Source organism: Pleurodeles waltl, chromosome 11, assembly GCF_031143425.1.
Source record: "Pleurodeles waltl isolate 20211129_DDA chromosome 11, aPleWal1.hap1.20221129, whole genome shotgun sequence".
Lineage (NCBI taxonomy): Eukaryota > Metazoa > Chordata > Amphibia > Caudata > Salamandridae > Pleurodeles > Pleurodeles waltl.
This window is the reverse complement of record NC_090450.1, coordinates 178,334,700-178,352,383: the sequence shown is the minus strand read 5'-3', so window position 1 is coordinate 178,352,383 and position 17,684 is coordinate 178,334,700. Positions and strand designations below refer to the sequence as shown.

Sequence of the window (17,684 nt, the reverse complement as noted above, 5' to 3'; positions counted from 1 at the left end):
GAACCCCCAACGGTGGGCTACCTTGGACCAAGAACTAAGCCCTGTAAGTGTCTTACTTACCTGGTTAACCTAACAAATACTTACCTCCCCTAGGAACTGTGAAAATTGCACTAAGTGTCCACTTTTAAAACAGCTATTTGTGAATAACTTGAAAAGTATACATGCAATTTTGATGATTTGAAGTTCCTAAAGTACTTACCTGCAATACCTTTCGAATGAGATATTACATGTAGAATTTGAACCTGTGGTTCTTAAAATAAACTAAGAAAAGATATTTTTCTATATAAAAACCTATTGGCTGGATTTGTCTCTGAGTGTGTGTACCTCATTTATTGTCTATGTGTATGTACAACAAATGCTTAACACTACTCCTTGGATAAGCCTACTGCTCGACCACACTACCACAAAATAGAGCATTAGTATTATCTATTTTTACCACTATTTTACCTCTAAGGGGAACCCTTGGACTCTGTGCATGCTATTCCTTACTTTGAAATAGCACATACAGAGCCAACTTCCTACACGTCCCCTGGGCCTTGTCACTTTTCTTGTGTATTGCCTTCGACGTCTTACTCACAGTTCTTTGATCGTCGAATTCCTCGGAGTCCGATTCGTGGATCGAGAAGGCTTCTTCCTCCTCTTGTTCCTCGAACTCTCGGTGTGCTGTCGGCGTGGAAGCCATCTGAAGTCTTCTGGCTCGACGGTCACGGAGTGTCTTTCGGGACCGGAACGCACGACAGGCCTCGAAAGTCTCTTGACTGTGCTCAGGCGACAGGCACAGGTTACAGACCAAATGTTGGTCTGAATACGGGTATTTGTTGTGGCATTTGGGACAGAAACGAAACGGGGTCCGTTCCATCTGCGTTGTCTGACAAGCGGTCGGGCCGACCAGGCCCAGACGGGGGATCGAAAGCTACCCCGAAGGGCACCGGAGCTCTTCAAACTTCGATGCGGTGTCGATTCTATCTAAGCCGATCCCGAACGCAACAATACCGACGTAATCTTCCGATAGTTAGCTATCTTTCCGTTCCGAAACTCGGAGCGACAGGAACACGTCCGAACCCGATGGCGGAAAGAAAACAATCGAAGATGGAGTCGACGCCCATGCGCAATGGAGACAAAAGGAGGAGTCACTCGGTCCCGTGACTCGAAAGACTTCTTCGAAGAAAAACAACTTGTAACACTCCGACCCAACACCAGATGGCGGGCTATGCACAACATGTGTATCTACAGCGACAGATGCCATCGAACCTCTTATTCCTAGTGAATCTTCTCCCTTCCGTTTCATATTCTACATACCAGAGGGGACATAAACTCCTGAAAGTCATAGCTACTCAGAGTTGTGGGTGGTGCTGCACAACTCCAGTTATGGTTCTGACCATCCAGGACATTACCATCCAGGATACGACTACACCGGACTATAGAGCCATTGCATGGGCTTCTGACGTCAGTTCTTACACTTTTTTCACACCCAACTGAGGCTCACAGAGGAGGAACTGGACAAGGACAGAAAAGTCAACACCAAAACACAATACAACCCTGCTTTAGATATCATGGAGTCATATTAAACAAAAGCACCCGAAGGGGAGGTTGGAGGTCAGTGAGAAATGGGGAAATACAGAGCATCCACCAGAAAAAGTATTAATAAAAGGTAAGTAACTTGTTCCTCTGATGGCTCATTTTTCCCACAAATTCCTCACTTATGAATGAGTCCCACATCCATACCCACACTGGTGGCAGGGGACCGTAGAGTTCCAATCAAACCAGAAAATCAAGCAGCATTACAGTGACAAATAAACTATCACTCCAAGCCTGGGCAACCAGACAATAATGCTTGGCGAAAGTGTGAACTGAAGACCAGTAAACAGTCTATAATGTAAATAAACTCTTTGGACAAATGTAAATAGACAAACAACAAAGCCATCAGGAATGTCAGAAACAAATTCACTGTGGAACAACAAACAACGGAGTAGGAAACGTCTAACACTTTTGACAAAGCTGGCCACCAAGGGCAACCTAAATAGTGATGGCTAGCCAGGGAGAAACAGAAAGGCAATCAACACAGCTAAGTAAACATTCACAGAACAGACTGCCAAACTGTATTGGGCAAGACCAAGAGAAATGTGTAAGATGTAGGACAGGCAATCTTCGTAGGGATTCAACTCTTGAGCAAAGTGTCAGGAGACAAACTGTGACAAATTGTGCCTTACATGGTTTTTAACAGTCAAGATAACTTCTGCCACCACTTTCTAATCTGAAAGCATGCAAATAATGTCGAAGAATGGGTGACCCCAAGAGATCCTCTAAGGACGACCTGCTCACGGCATGTGCCTTCACATGGCTCACTGGCCCATACAGAAGGCTATTATTTGTTGGGCTGTTTGATCTTTTGAGGGTCCATGTCTTGCCCATAGTGATTGTAGGCGAAGAGACGTTTGTCAGGGTGTGGAGAACTGGGTGTGGTGAGCTAGGCATATGCAATAGAGGTTGCGGTTTTGGTCAGCAGTAAGTTCTCTAATTGATATTTCTGGTGTGCTTTCTTTCCTGGCTACTCCACTGGAGTCCCCTTCTGCCTGTAAGATTTACACTCCTGCTCATGCCTTAATATTAGAAGCAAAGTTCCTGGTCCTACTCGGGAGGTGAGTGGAGGAGAGGGGAAAGAATCAGGCTTTTACTTCTATTACTTCCAGGACCCAGGAAAGGATAGAGGTCTCCAGCCCACTCTGGATTTAACTATGCTCAAGTGCCCCTTAATTTTAGGGCCCAAATTTAGATCACTGTCCATTAGGAAATGCAGGCTCTTTTCTATTTAAAATACGGTAGCTGGTGGTGGCCCTATATTCATAGGCCCACAAATATTAATGATCTCGGTTTTATCTCTTCTCAGTCCTAGTATGTGTAATTTATCCATTTAAGTACCGACCAGAGGCCACATACAAGAACACTGACCTTCCTGAGATGGTTCATACAACTGCAGGATTAGCTCAGTATAAGTGTATATAAAGCATGGCAAAACCAGATTTAAGTTGCAGAACACTCATCTATGTTTTCATGCCCCTACAACTCATTTCCACTTCCTATCAGCGGGAACACCCACAGCAATATATCTATTCTGAATAACAGTCCTTTTCACTCTTTAGCCACAGTGCATTAGAACATTGGTCATCCCCAAAGCATGTTGAAGATGCAGCAAACAAAGTACAGAAATACACCATCATGTCTGAATCATTCATAATAGGCAGAACCCACCTTATGCAACTGCTTTGTTTCAGTCCTTGAAACAGGGAGAGGTTTCCCATCATGAAAGTTTGAAAGAACTAGAGCAATTGCGACAAGTGTTTTGCCCTACAAAACAAAAAACATATGTAACTCTAAGTAGATTATATTTATCTTTCTGTAGGAAGGTAAAAAGCCTGGTATATATTTTATGACAACTGTATTGCTTCTTAAATCAATTCATATAATATTATAATAAAGCTTTAAAAAATAAACTTTAAACAATAAAACGGGTCAGAAATGAACTATTATGCATTTGTAAAGAAGGTCATGATGATGTACAAAAAGCATCATTTGTAGGGCCTTTCAAAGATTTATAACCATAAACAAACTTGATAACAAAAGGAACATAGGGCCTGATTCTAACTTTGGAGGACGGTGTTAAACCGTCCCAAAAGTGGCGGATATACCACCTACCGTATTACGAGTCCATTTTATCCTATGGAACTCGTAATACGGTAGGTGGTATATCCGCCACTTTTGGGACGGTTTAACACCGTCCTCCAGAGTTAGAATCAGGCCCATAGTTTGTTGATCCGATCAAAGTACTTGTTATGCATGAAACAAGGAACTGATATAGTAAAATTGTGCAAAAAAAAAAAAAACAGGAAAGAGGATATGTTATTGGAAAATTATACTATCTCTCTGTCATCACAATGCATTACCAAATGGGGAAAATAATCCCAAATACAGAGGCATAGTTAAGGGTTTTTATTCTGTAGTCATGAGTAGGCTCAACCAGGGATTCAGGAGCTACAGCTAACAGAGGAGTGGAACACAATAACATTTTCTAGGGTGTAACCTTATAAAATGATTTAATGATGGTCATCCTAACTAGGTTAAAAACAGCATTGTAGTAGTACTGTAAATGGAAATTAAAGGGTAATAATGGCCTCTGCGTCCTACTGACTGAATACATTTTTTTAAAACACTTGAGTGATCAACACCACATATTACAAGCATGTCTTTTTATTGAATCCTTGTCTTTTGCAATATGAAATCTGTGACTTCTCATTTGAAACACCTTCACGTCTGCCAGTTAGCAATGAAAATACTATGACTGAATCACAATTGAAGGTTTCACCTTCTGTCTTCTTACTTTGCTTTTCTAGATGGCCAACGTGTCCTCCCATGTATGTACGTTTGCATAGATGTGTGCATGTTTTTGTTTGTTAAGGATAGCAATTTGTGAATCACTGTTGGATTCCTGACATATTGTTTAGTGATATTTCGGTCCTGATGAAGGCCGCCTGACCGACATGGGCAACACTAAGATGGCTGTAACATGTAGACCTCAACAGTGACTACAATATTAGGCACTCCCACATTTCTGGTAGAGCCCACCCACCAATCACGCAGAACTAGGTGGTAGAACACTAGGTGGTAGAACAATTTTTCAACAAGTGCTGTTGACAAGGCATATGTTTTTTCATTTAACGGGAGAGCAAGTAAACCTCTTATCTTGCCAATTGGTTATAAACTTAAATACAGTGGCAAAAGCACTGGGTAAAAAACAATGGATATGTCAATGAGTCCTCAAGAAAATGAGGAGACAGACCTGTCAATAATTGTTTGACTTCTTAATGATACATGTAAGAAGTAAAGACTACAAAACCATGAGAAATAGCTCAAAGAAACTTTCTCTCCGGTGTATTCCCTTGCTTAGAAAGGTGGTCCTTTGGGTCACTCAGGAGGCTCCACTAGTGTATTTGGTTTTGGGACTCAGACAGGCTAGGGCTCCCAGGCAATTTTGTTGCTAATCAGACTGAAAAATAATATGAAGGTTGAGGACTCTTTAAAATAGTCTGCATTCAATAAGTTTTATTATTTTAATCGCCTGCGTACTTACTCTCTTAGTACAAGAGCGCTTTATAACAGCAATCCACCCCACCTGGTCTGCCACAAAATCTAACAATCCTAGCCATGTGAAAGGAAGTTCCATTTCTATTAATGACATGAAGGAGAGGATTAGCCCAATCTCAGTGTAGTTTTTAGTTCCAACTTGTTATGTGCCTACCCAACTGAAGGAATTCTTGGTTTTGTTGACATTGTTTAATTGTTAGGAGATGCTGGTATTTTCAAGGGGTTGAAGCACTCGTTCTGATGTTGGCAAGGATGAGCACGCAGCAGTCTTTGGAAACTCAAGATTTGGAAGCAAGCAATTCACGGTTATATGCTTATTAAGCTGGCCTCATCACAAACCACACTAAGAGACAGAGAGGACAACAGTAGAGGATTTTCAAACATGTGATATGGCAGTTCCATGGTTTGCGTCACATATGGTGTGTAGATCATTTCTCTTAGGGTTCCAGAAAATATTGCTTGATCATTAATGGCTATTGGCTGCTATGTTTAAAATTCTCACCTCTGTGCCATTTTTAAAATCATAACTGTCATTCGCAAAAGCTAGAAAAGTTTACATTTTCACAGACGAAGTGTGAAAAGTCCTTTATCAAGAATCTCATCAACCAAGCATAAGGACTCAATGTCAAAGACCTAGATCATTCAGTTCCTTAAATTATGCTTTCATATTGCAGTTCCGGTTTCTCCATCTTCTAGTTTTCCTTTACTTTCCACTACAACCAATTATATAGTTTGCTGTTTACAGGTGTATCCAAGATTATGTGATTGCTTTCGTTCATGGCCTAATGCAACAAACATAGTTAATCGAGAATACCTATGGACAAATGCAGGCCTCGAAAAATCATAAAAATGTTACTAGACCTGAGGGTCGGGAAACATGAATAATCTAATCGACCTAACTGTAATGTACTTGACCTGTAAAAGGGTCTCAAATTGTGTGTTCCTAGGCAAATATTTTCATTTAGAGAATCATCTTTTTGCTTCATGCTCACATATGAGTGCACCCTCAAATATGTGAGTTCAGCATTTCTGCTGTACAAAAAACCTCTTTTGTTTGATTACATAGCCTAAACGTTTGCTGCATGTATGATAAGAATCTAGACAACATATAGGAAACACATGATCCATGAATTGCCTCTTATTTTACTAATAGCATTGCCATCAGGGCAGGACTGTTTCTCACTTTATATTAAAACACTCATGTTTAATAAATATATTACTAAAGCATAATGTGGGAGCGCACTACCATTTACAGACAGTAAATATTCAAGAAATGTCCAAACACCTTCCCACTAACCTACAGCTTTATTCATAAAACTATATAGTGTTTTAGCAATCTGTGAAAATTGGGTTTTAGAAAACATATTTATCCTTTGCACGTCACCAAGTAAAGTGTTCTGATTTGTTTTTATCCTATTAAAATATAATTTTCATCACACAGAAGTTGAAACGAAAACTTCAACTACTGAAATATATTTTGAAATGTTTGTACAGTTGACTTCGAAATTTAAATGTTGCGTGTTAGGAAAAACCTGACACCCTACAGCCTTTCATTTCACACTCCTAGAACAGCAGGTCAGGGAGTTCACCTTACAAAATCCTGGAACTCTAAAGTTGTAAGGAAAATTAATTCTAAGAAGACAAACTGACTTTTGACCTCTGTCTCTGAACAGAGCAAATGTGACAAGAGAACAAGTTTCAAAGACGTCTTCATTGCTTCTTCAATTTCTGATGAACACCTGTTCTTTGTCAACTCCCCAGAAAGGGAGAGTAGGTCCTAAAAATAGCTCAACCTGATAAAATATGATTCGCCGTAGCGAGCTAATTTTTCAAGGCCTAAAAAGAAACATCAAATAGATGTGACTGCAGTCTATCTGAGAACATTCTTACTTTACTGGTTCTCTGGTTTATGGTGTTAATTGTACCTTTAATTCTCAACAGAATACAATTTTACATTTGTAAATTGCATTCCTCTATGTATGTGGTATTCTTATACATCCATTAAAAACATTTGGGAAAAAAAGAACCATTTCAATGTGGGTCAATACATTTAAACCGTGTAACTTAAAACCCATTCCCTCAGGAGTATTTATCACAACAAATTATATCAATTAAAAAAGGAAGAAATACAGTGTAGAGCCATAAAAGAATAAGTGAATACCAGTCCCATATCATCTGCAAGAATCCCTCCAAGCACATTTTCTGGTTTCTCTCTCTCTGCAAAATTTGTAAGAGTGTTGTAGTACAGGTTATTCCTTTGCTCCCAAAAGGGTGGTAAATCTTTGCTGTTCTCACGTGAAACCATCCAAGATAACGCTTGCTTCTGATGTGAAAGTAATGGTGTTCCAACAGCCTGAAAAAGACATTGCATTACAACTTCAAAGGGCTTATTTAATAAAGAGCCAGGGAACACTTTTGAAATTAGGCCTCATAGAAATGTAAAAACCTACAATGAAAGTCTCACCGCTTGCACTATATATACACACTTGTACGCATAGATCTTAAAGTAATAAATACCACATGCACAAAATGCAGGTTAACTCTGAGGTCAGATGCTGCCTCCATCCCCAATTAAGTTAGAGGAAAATGGGTTTTCCTGGCTGTAGTTGTGATGTTTCCACAACAATTAGGTAAAGAAACTCACACGATTCCATGCATGGCAGACCACCCTAGATTCTTCAAGGTCTCTAACTGTTGATAAGCCTAAAGTTGTTGATATTCCCTTGGTGCTACCGCATCCAGGTTTAAATATTGTAGTTTTTGTGTTTGTTTTTCAAGACGGAGTCGGCGTCTGCAGGTCATTCTGCATATCCAAAATGACGGGATGCACACGACCAACACCACCCTGGATCTCTAGATCTCAGAATATCTGAGGGGGGGGGCTTGGGCCAGCTGACCCTGGGCCAAATACTGCAGCCAGCCCCACTGGAACCAGTGGATATGTGGATATTCTGAGGAAGTGTTGACATCTGCAGAGCTTTTGTGTCTGAAGGTGTGTAAGGATTCACACTGGCACCACACAACCACGGATCCCCTGGATCGCTAGTTGTCACAAGTATCTTTGGTTGTTTGAGTTCCCCAAGTGCCTACCAGATAATCTCGGACCTAAATGCAGAAACCCACCTTGAATGTGTTTAGGCATAGGTTTTCCTGTTTGTAGTGCATTCCCTTAATCGGACCCACAGGGAGGGCAATGGTCAGAAAAACTGGCTATGTAACTGGCTGGAGTTTGCAGCTCGATGCCAGGCACATTACTCTGTCCCCCCTGCCCCCCAAAAAAGAATGCCTGTTGGGGGTAACTTCAATTGGATGACACTGCTCAAAAAAGCCAATCAACCCATGTTGATTTATAGAGGCGGCAAAACCAGTTACAAGGGCGATAGCCCTTTGCACATCCCCTCCGATACTGCATTTAAAAAAATCTGTTGCCCGCCTTTATACTGAGATACACAGTACTGGAAATTTTCTAATTAGCTTGTTACTCCACCTCTTGGAAAAATCCACCAGGGAAAAGTTTCCTCACAAAAGAAAGAATCGAGAATGGAAAGAGCCTACAATGGACAAATTAACATCAATCAAAGAAAAACACAAATAAAGAAATAAAATGCAGAGTGAAACCCACAAGCTTGTGCTCCAAGGTACAGCTATCCCACAGCAGAAAGAACTGGGGTAAAATGCTGGCCAAGTAGCTGAGCTCTCTAAGCCAACACAGACTCCACAGATTACTGAAATCAAAGTTAAAGAGAGTCACAACTTCAACAGTTTTAACCCATTTTCCTACATGTTATCCTATTTAGGAAAAGTGGAATCAGGAACACATCTGGGGGTTATACCAAGGTTAAGATTCTGGGGAGAACTCTGAAAACCTGACAAAAGCTGGAACTGTTCAGAAGACATAAGTGACCTTAAACCAGTTTTTTTACCCTGCAACATAGCTGATCCTTTGTGGAACTTAAAAAACAAAACAATCAACAAGAGCTTTCAACAAAATATCACACTCAACCCAATCAACATAGCCTGAAGCCCTAGTCTATTACTCCACACCTGTCCCTTACCATCACTAATCTCTTTCTGCTAAATACCCTACATACTCTAAGGATCCAGACAATCCTCTGTGAAACACTACAAAAATATATCATACCACACATGGCAATAATGGGTATGCTTTTTAAATAGTACAGAAAGTACCATTACCAACAAAATCCATGATCACAACTCACCCAACCGGCTTCGATTTACCGTCCATCTACAAAAGTCAATACCTCTTTGATCACAGGTTTAGCATGCACAACCCCAATCCCACCATCTGGCCGCGTCCAAGCAACACATTCACTATTTACTAATCTCTTGATGAGGATGTACACACATTAGACCAGTCAGCCTTAGGGTGGTCTTCCCCCACACTTTTTTTCGCACGTCCTCTATTTTTGCTGCATTTATGTTTGTTGGCCTTAGAACTCAGTGCATGTAGGTGGTTGGCTCTGTATGCACTATTTCAAAGTAAGGAATAGTATGCACAGAGTCCAAGGGTTCCCCTTAGAGGTAAGATAGTGGCAAAAAGAGATAATACTAATGCTCTATTTTGTGGTAGTGTGGTCGAGCAGTAGGCTTATCAAAGGAGTAGTGTTAAGCATTTGTTGTACATACACACAGGCAATAAATGAGGAACACACACTCAGAGACAATTCCAGGCCAATAGGTTTTTGTATAGAAAAATATATTTTCTTAGTTTATTTTAAGAACCACAGGTTCAAATTCTACATGTAATACTTTGCATGAAAGGTATTGCAGGTAAGTACTTTAGGAACTTTGAATAATCACAATAGCATATATACTTTTCAAATAAAACACATATAGCTATTTTAAAACTAGACAGTGCAATTTTCACAGTTCCTAGGGGAGGTAAGTAATTGTTAGTTCTTGCAGGTAAGTAAACCACCTACGGGGTTCAAGCTTAGGTCCAAGGTAGCCCACCGTTGGGGGTTCAGAGCAACCCCAAAGTTACCACACCAGCAGCTCAGGGCCGGTCAGGTGCAGAGTTCAAAGTGGTGCCCAAAACACATAGGCTTCAATGGAGAAGGGGGTGCCCCGGTTCCAGTCTGCCAGCAGGTAAGTACCCGCATCTTGAGAGGGCAGACCAGGGGGGTTTTGTAGGGCACCGGGGGGGGGACACAAGTTAGCACAGAAAGTACACCCTCAGCCGCACGGGGGCGGCCGGGTGCAGTGTGCAAACACACGTCGGGTTTGTAATTGAAATCAATAGGAGACCAAGGGGTCTCTTCAGCGATGCAGGCAGGCAAGGGGGGGGGGCTCCTTGGGGTAGCCACCACCTGGGCAAGGGAGAGGGCCTCCTGGGGGTCACTCCTGCACTGGAGTTCCGATCCTTCAGGTCCTGGGGGGTGCGGGTGCAGGGTCTTTTCCAGGCGTCGGGATCTGAGAGTCAGGCAGTCGTGGTCAGGGGGAGCCTCAGGATTCCCTCTGCATGCATCGCTGTGGGGACTCAGGGGGGACAACTTTGGTTACTCACAGTCTCGGAGTCGCCGGGGAGTCCTCCCTGAAGTGTTTGTTCTCCACAAGTCGAGCCGGGGGCGTCGGGTGCAGAGTTGCAAGTCTCACGCTTCTGGCGGGAAACACTGTTATTTTGAAGTTGCTTCTTTGGAAACAAAGTTGCAGCCTTTGGTGAACAGGGCCGCTGTTCTCTGGAGTTTCTTGGTCCTTCTAGAGCAGGGCAGTCCTCTGAGGCTTCAGAGGTCGCTGGTCGTGGGGAAAGCGTCGCTGGAGCAGTTTTCTTCCGAAGGGGGGGGAGACAGGCCGGTAGAGCTGGGGCCAAAGCAGTTGGTGTCTCCGTCTTCTCTGCAGGGTTTTTCAGCTCAGCAGTCCTCTTCTTCTTAGGTTGCAGGAATCTGAGTTCCTAGGTTCAGGGGAGCCCCTAAATACAGAATTTAGGAGGGTGTTTAGGTCAGGGAGGGCAGTAGCCAATGGCTACTAGCCCGGAGGGTGGCTACACCATCTTTGTGCCTCCTCCCAAGGGGTGGGGGTCACATTCCTATCCCTATTGGGGGGATCCTCCATCTTCAAGATGGAGGATTCCGAAAAGTCAGAGTCACTTCAGCTCAGGTTGCCTTAGGGGCTGTCCTGACTGGCCAGTGACTCCTCCTTGTTTTTCTCATTATCTCCTCCGGCCTTGCTGCCAAAAGTGGGGCCGTGGCCGGAGGGGGCGGGCAACTCCACTAGCTGGAATGCCCTGTGGTGCTATAACAAAGGGGGTGAGCCTTTGAGGCTCACCGCCAGGTGCTATAGCTCCTGCAAGGGGGAGGTGATAAGCATCTCCACCCAGGGCAGACTTTGTTACTAGCCACACAGTGACAAAGGCACTCTCCCCATGTGGCCAGCAACATGTCTCGAGTGTGGCAGGCTGCTAAAACCAGTCAGCCTACACGGGTAGTTGGTTAAGGTTTCAGGGGGCACCTCTAAGGTGCCCTCTGGGGTGTATTTTACAATAAAATGTACACTGGCATCAGTGTGCATTTATTGTGCTGAGAAGTTTGATACCAAACTTCCCAGTGTAGCCATTATGGTGCTGTGGAGTTCGTGTTTGACAGACTCCCAGACCATATACTCTTATGGCTACCCTACACTTACAATGTCTAAGGTTTGGCTTAGACACTGTAGGGGCACAGTGCTCCCTGAGGGGAGTGCCATGTCGACTTACTCGTTTTGTCCTCACCTCAACTATGGTATAGTGCACCCTGCCTTAGGGCTGTAAGGCCTGCTAGAGGGGTGACTTATCTATACTGCATAGACAGTGTGAGGTTGGCATGGCACCCTGAGGGGAGTGCCATGTCGACTTACTCGTTTTGTCCTCACCAGCACACACAAGCTGGCAAGCAGTGTGTCTGTGCTGAGTGAGGGGTCCCCAAGGTGGCATAAGACATGCTGCAGCCCTTAGAGACCTGCCCTGGCATCAGGGCCCTTGGTACCAGGGGTACCAGTTACAAGGGACTTACCTGGATGCCAGGGTGTGCCAATTGTGAAAACAAAAGTACAGGTTAGGGAAAGAACACTGGTGCTGGGGCCTGGTTAGCAGGCCTCAGCACACTTTCAAATCAAAACATACCATCAGCAAAGGCAAAAAGTCAGGGGGTAACCATGCCAAGGAGGCATTTCCTTACAGTGCACTTTACCACTTCTAACCAGTGTTAAAAAGCTTGTGCTCCTCCTCTAAAATATGGTTACATTGGCTAATACACAAATGGCATATTTAATTGACTTGTAAGTCCCATGTAGAGTAGTATACCATATAGCTAGGGCCTGCAAATTTACCACATAACATTAAATGCTACTAGTGAGCTGCAGCACTTATTATGCCACCCACTTACATAGCATCTTAAAACATGCCCAAAGTCTGCCACTGCAGCCTGAATGCAGTTTTAAACTGACATGTCTACATGGCATTTAAACTCTCTTACCATGCCCTAAACTCCCATTTTATTACATGTAAGTCACCCCTAAGATAGGTCCTAGGTGGCCAAGAGGGGAGGGTGCTGCGCAATTAAAAGGTTGGACATTTACTTCTACGTTTTGAAGACCTAGTAGTGAAAAACTCATAAATTCATTTTTCTCTACTGTGAGGCCTACTCCTCCCATAGGATAACATTGGGGATTCCTGATCACATTTAATCTGTAATTAACATTTGGGAACTGGTAGTTATTTTGTGTTTGGTGTATTTGGAATTGTGGTGAAGAGCCCTATTTAATGGTAAAGTTGTTTTTTCATCACAATTAAAAAAAAACTCTTTTGGAAAGTTGATTTATTTTCTCCTGGCCTTAGCCCTTTTGTGCCTGTAGCCTGGCCTGGGTCACATGACTGAGTGTAACGGACATACTTTGTGAATTCCTCCAAGTCAGGCATGCCATAAAGGATTAGTTGTGCCTCAATTGGCCATATGCTGGTAGGATGGGGGAGTGGAGCTGAGCACAGCCCCACTTGCAACTGAACAGCCTGCGCTCTGCCTTCACATAAAGGGTCTAACGACCCCACACAGCAACAGTAGCCAGTTAGGAGCCAGGACAGGGAAGGAAGGAAATTCCATGCACTTCAAAGCCACTGTCAAGAAGCTTCTCACCTTCCGGAACAGGGAACCAGGGTCTAAAGTAGGCCCTCAAACACCAACTCTTCAATATTCTTCTGGACCAGTATATAGTACTGCTGTGCTGGGAGGAGTGCCACTCAGCTGGACTGCTGCTCTACAAGACTGCTGACCTGCTGGATTGCTACCCTGTTTGTCCTGTTGCTCTGCTACCTCTTCTGCCTTAGGACAAGGACTGGATCTTCAACAGTTTCGGAACCCCCAGAGTGACTCACAAGGGCAAGTATGCTCCTGCTCAGAGCCACATGACACAAAAGGTGTCCACCATCTTGAACAGGCACCTGGACCCAGCCTGAATGAGTCCTGACCCCCAAATGATGCCCCTCCAGTCCTGGACCCTTGGAAGTGGTGCCAAAATCCAAAAGTAGGGACTTGGAAAATGTTTGGCTAAAACAGCCCTGGGAACCAGGAGGAGACCGGGACCAACCTGTTCGCCTAACCACCCGAGGTGCATTGCAGGTCTGATTGACATCACAGCTTCTCCTGCTACGTTCTTCTCCGCAGCAGTAAATCATTTTCAGCGGTCCTTCGTCAAAGGGGTATCTGACCTCATGGAACTGTCTTCAGTCACAGCCCTAAGCCTTGCCCCGCCGGAGATTTTCAACTTCCATTTCAGAGACTAAGTCCAGACGTAGAAATCTTCACCACGGCTTCAACCCACAGCTATCTGGTGACAACGCTCCATCTTCAGACACCTCCTGCCACCTTGCCCCACTGAATTTTACTTGCTCAAAACATTTTTCAAGATGTTTCAAATTGGAAGATATGCGCTAAGCTAGCCCATTCCACTTCTTGTATCTGAACTGTGCTACATTATTGTCAGCCAAATTTTTCTAATTGACCAGGTCTTGCACAACAACTGTTTTTACTGAAAATTTACTGTGGTTCTACTGATTCGATTTTTGCTGCTTTGGTGTCAATTTATTAAAAATTTACTCTTTTTCTAAAGTGGTTTGGGATTTTTTTCTCACGTAGTGTTTTCAAGCTGTGATAGTTTGTGTGCTGCAGAAATACTTTACACATTGCCTTTAAGTTAAGCCACACTGCTTTTTTGTGCCACGCTACCCAGGGTTAATTAAGCACAGGTTTACTTGGTGACTTGTTGTGCCTCACCCTGCAAGGGATTGTGGCTGTTGCTTGACCAGGGCTCACTTCACAGTCAACCAACAACCCAATTTCTCACAGAATAGGACAGTGAAATACCTTTCAGACTCTTTCTCTTCTTACTCCTACTTTTCTTTTTCCTTCTTTCGTTGATCCTACTTCTCTCCTCCTAAATCTCTCTCACTCTTTCCCTGATTCCAGTCTTTGATCCTAACACTATCTCCCTTTTCTTCCAGAGAAGCAATTCACCAGGTTCTAAATCGCAAAACTACACTGACTTCTCTCATAGATTGTAATCTTTGTACAAAACCTGCCACTGCTTCCTCTGTACCTTCTTGTTCTGAAAATCCAATAAAATTTCCTTGAACAAAAAAAATAAGAAAAAAAAAAGATTCTGTGGTGGAAGCCTTTCTGCAAAACGTAAACCTTTAGACAAAAGGGTATCAAAATTTAAATAGGCTGGCTGTGATCTTTGTACACTGTATTTTCCACAAAAGGCCCTCAATCTATGGGGATGAGTCACACAGAAGTTTGTCCTTTAAATTTAACCCAAAACACCTTTACAGTATTTGATTAAGAATACATCGACTATGACTTAAGAGATAAACACCTCTGCTGGCTCCATTTCTCTAGTTTTGTCATCTTCCCGCAAGTCTTCAAATAGCTTGTCAAACTCAGTCTTTAGCTGAAAAACAAAAAGTAGAATACAATGAAATAGTAGTTTGGGATAACTATACGAGAATGCATTTGCCAAATGCAAGCAAAACATTTACAATAACAGAACAGGAAAGCTGCTCTCCATGACTGCAAAGCTGTTTCAGGTTCATAAGTTTATTTGAGACAACATCCCATAAACCATAATATCAAGTCCATAAAACATGATGTTACAATACTCTTTAAAGATAAAAAATATATATATATATATATTATAAAATATACAAACAGCTACAAGTCAATTATCAGGGGCATTATATATTTTAAAACCATTACAACTCTAGCCAATGTGACCACTGCACTAATATAATAACAGTTTCTTCACTGATCAGGTCTGATATTATTCAGGATCTTCAGTCCATGAACTTTTGACCGTGCCCTTTTAAAAAAAAAATCTCAATTATGGGGGACTTCATTTTCATAATATTGATTCTCCAATCATATTACTGTATTACTATTCTTATTTTTCATTACCTTGATCTCACATGAGGCGGTTGAGTATCTATAGACATCAATGAACTCAGTCTCAGGGTTTCATGACCAGTTTCCAGATGGCCACCATGCTTTTCTAACTGATAGTCCCTTGTTTGTTTTGTTAGATACTAGGTCCGTCCCATTTTCTCCCAGACACTCTGGAACCCTGCCACCTCCAGGGTTCATGGAGGTCAGGTAGGTCAAATTGACCGCAGCTTCTACGCAGTGTTGCCAGATTGGGCTACTTCCTGCACAAATGGGCGACATTTTTTCCATTTTTGCGGGAATAAAACAACGTGGCGGGTGACCGATTTTTGGGCTGGGATGTGCCCTGTGTTCGTGTTTTTCCTAGGTGAGGCGGCGCCTCACGAAACTATTATTGTCTTTTGTCTGGATACACTAAAAGCGGCCACAGACAATGAAGAAAATCACCAGTACCCAGGCCCAGTGTGTTTCCAATCCTCTAGTGAGTTAGGAGATTGGTTCTCTTGAGGAGAATAGAGGTTCAAGTTTGGCAGCAACTCTTTGACCAAGCCTGAGCGAAGAGTCACCACTCCTTTGCTCGTATCTCCAGATCCTGCTTGAAGGCTTGCCTCAGAGGAAAGGTGACAAGGGCTGCGCTCAGCCTCCGGAGGTCGGAGGAAAAAAGCTAGCAACATATCTGGAGCTGCAGACAAAGGCTAAGGCTGGCTACGGCATACAACAGGTATGGTGTCTGGGCTGCTGCCCATCCCCAGCATAAGCCTTAGCCTTCTCATGACACCTCTTCGAAAGTACCGCAGAGCTGCCGGCAAAAGAAGGGAGTGAGTGACATATGTCTGCGTGGCTCATTCGAGGTGGGTGAATATTAGAAAAAGTACTGCTTGCTCCAGGGCATTAATCTTGAGGTCATTTATATTTTAGATGTGCCAATTTCCAAAATAAATACACTGGTTCTCTTAAAGCTGTACTTTAAGTGGAAATGCTGACGTGCTTCCACTCACTATCCCAGAGTACTTGTTATTATTAAGAAGTGGTGAGACTCTCCCAGTGTTAATTTGTAAATAAAAACGTGCTGGTGCCCAAAGCCATCCTCTTAAATATGCGGCTGTTGCAAGTAAATGTGCGAACCGGGAATACTGACGCATCGTGATCCTGAAGCCATCTTGGGCCTCTTCAATCCATTTACAGCCCCGCCCTGCCCCTTCAGCTCACTCTTGCAGCTTTCTGCTCTCTTGGCGCTTTTTAGTTTTTCTCTTCCTCTGTCTTTCCCAAATGTGTCTTTTGCTCGCAATAAATGCTTGAGGCAGAAAATTAAGTGCCGGTGCTCTGCACCGGAAACAACAAGCACAAATGAAGCACTACTCTCCACTCAAAAGTATTGCACCAGCACTACTCTCCACTCAAATGTATTACACCAGCACTGAGCAGGTACATTCTCTTTCCTATCAAAGCAGTGCAGGTCCTTACAAAACCTGCCCTTTGAAAACATTGCCTTAAAGCAGTTGTTATCAGGGGAATGATTCCTGTGTAAAGGGTTTGACTAAACAACGTTTATCTTTCACATGAGCATACATAGAACACCACACTCTTCCCCATGCACCACCACACTCCAGCCCAAGCATTCCCTACTAGGACTCAGACTAGCAGTGCCTCTTAGCTATATCTGTGACGGCCAAGCTTTGATACCAGGTAAGGCCGTCGCTGCTACTGGGATACAGCAACTGCAAAATACAAATAGCTGAAATAAACTTTCTGAATCGTGTCATTTGTGGCCAGTTCAAGAGAGGATACATTGTGCTCTGTAGAATTTCATTTTGTAGAGTTTGTGTTGTGTAATTAATTCTTGGTGTTATGCTATAGGTTATTTGTGTATTGTCTGTACCCCCAATGCAGCTACAGAGCTCTGCAGAAGGAGTAGGAGAAAAGAAAAACAAGAGTAGAGGTGGGAGAAAGAAGTGACACTAGTGTAGCCAGTATGTTGCTGATGGGGCTTCAAAGTGCTGTTCATAGGAGAGAGGTAAGGTGTAGCACGCCAGATCATGTTTTGCTCTTTATAGCTCTGAAGCTACACTTTGGCTGCTTCAGTTTGCTACTGGAGACTAGGAAGAACACAGGCCCATA

The 17,684-nt window shown here is 43.1% G+C and overlaps 1 protein-coding gene across 1 annotated transcript in view; it reads right to left on the bottom strand.

Moving 5' to 3' along the window:
• The window catches only part of HLTF (helicase like transcription factor), a 324,731-nt gene that overhangs the window by 238,418 nt on the left and 68,629 nt on the right, over positions 1 to 17,684 (bottom strand). Inside the window, exons 7-9 of the mRNA XM_069213390.1 lie at positions 15,004 to 15,078; positions 7,301 to 7,492; positions 3,250 to 3,345 (exon numbers count right to left, since the gene is read on the bottom strand). Coding sequence (XP_069069491.1) covers positions 3,250 to 3,345; positions 7,301 to 7,492; positions 15,004 to 15,078 — 363 coding nt within the window. The remainder of the gene's footprint in view (positions 1 to 3,249; positions 3,346 to 7,300; positions 7,493 to 15,003; positions 15,079 to 17,684) is intronic.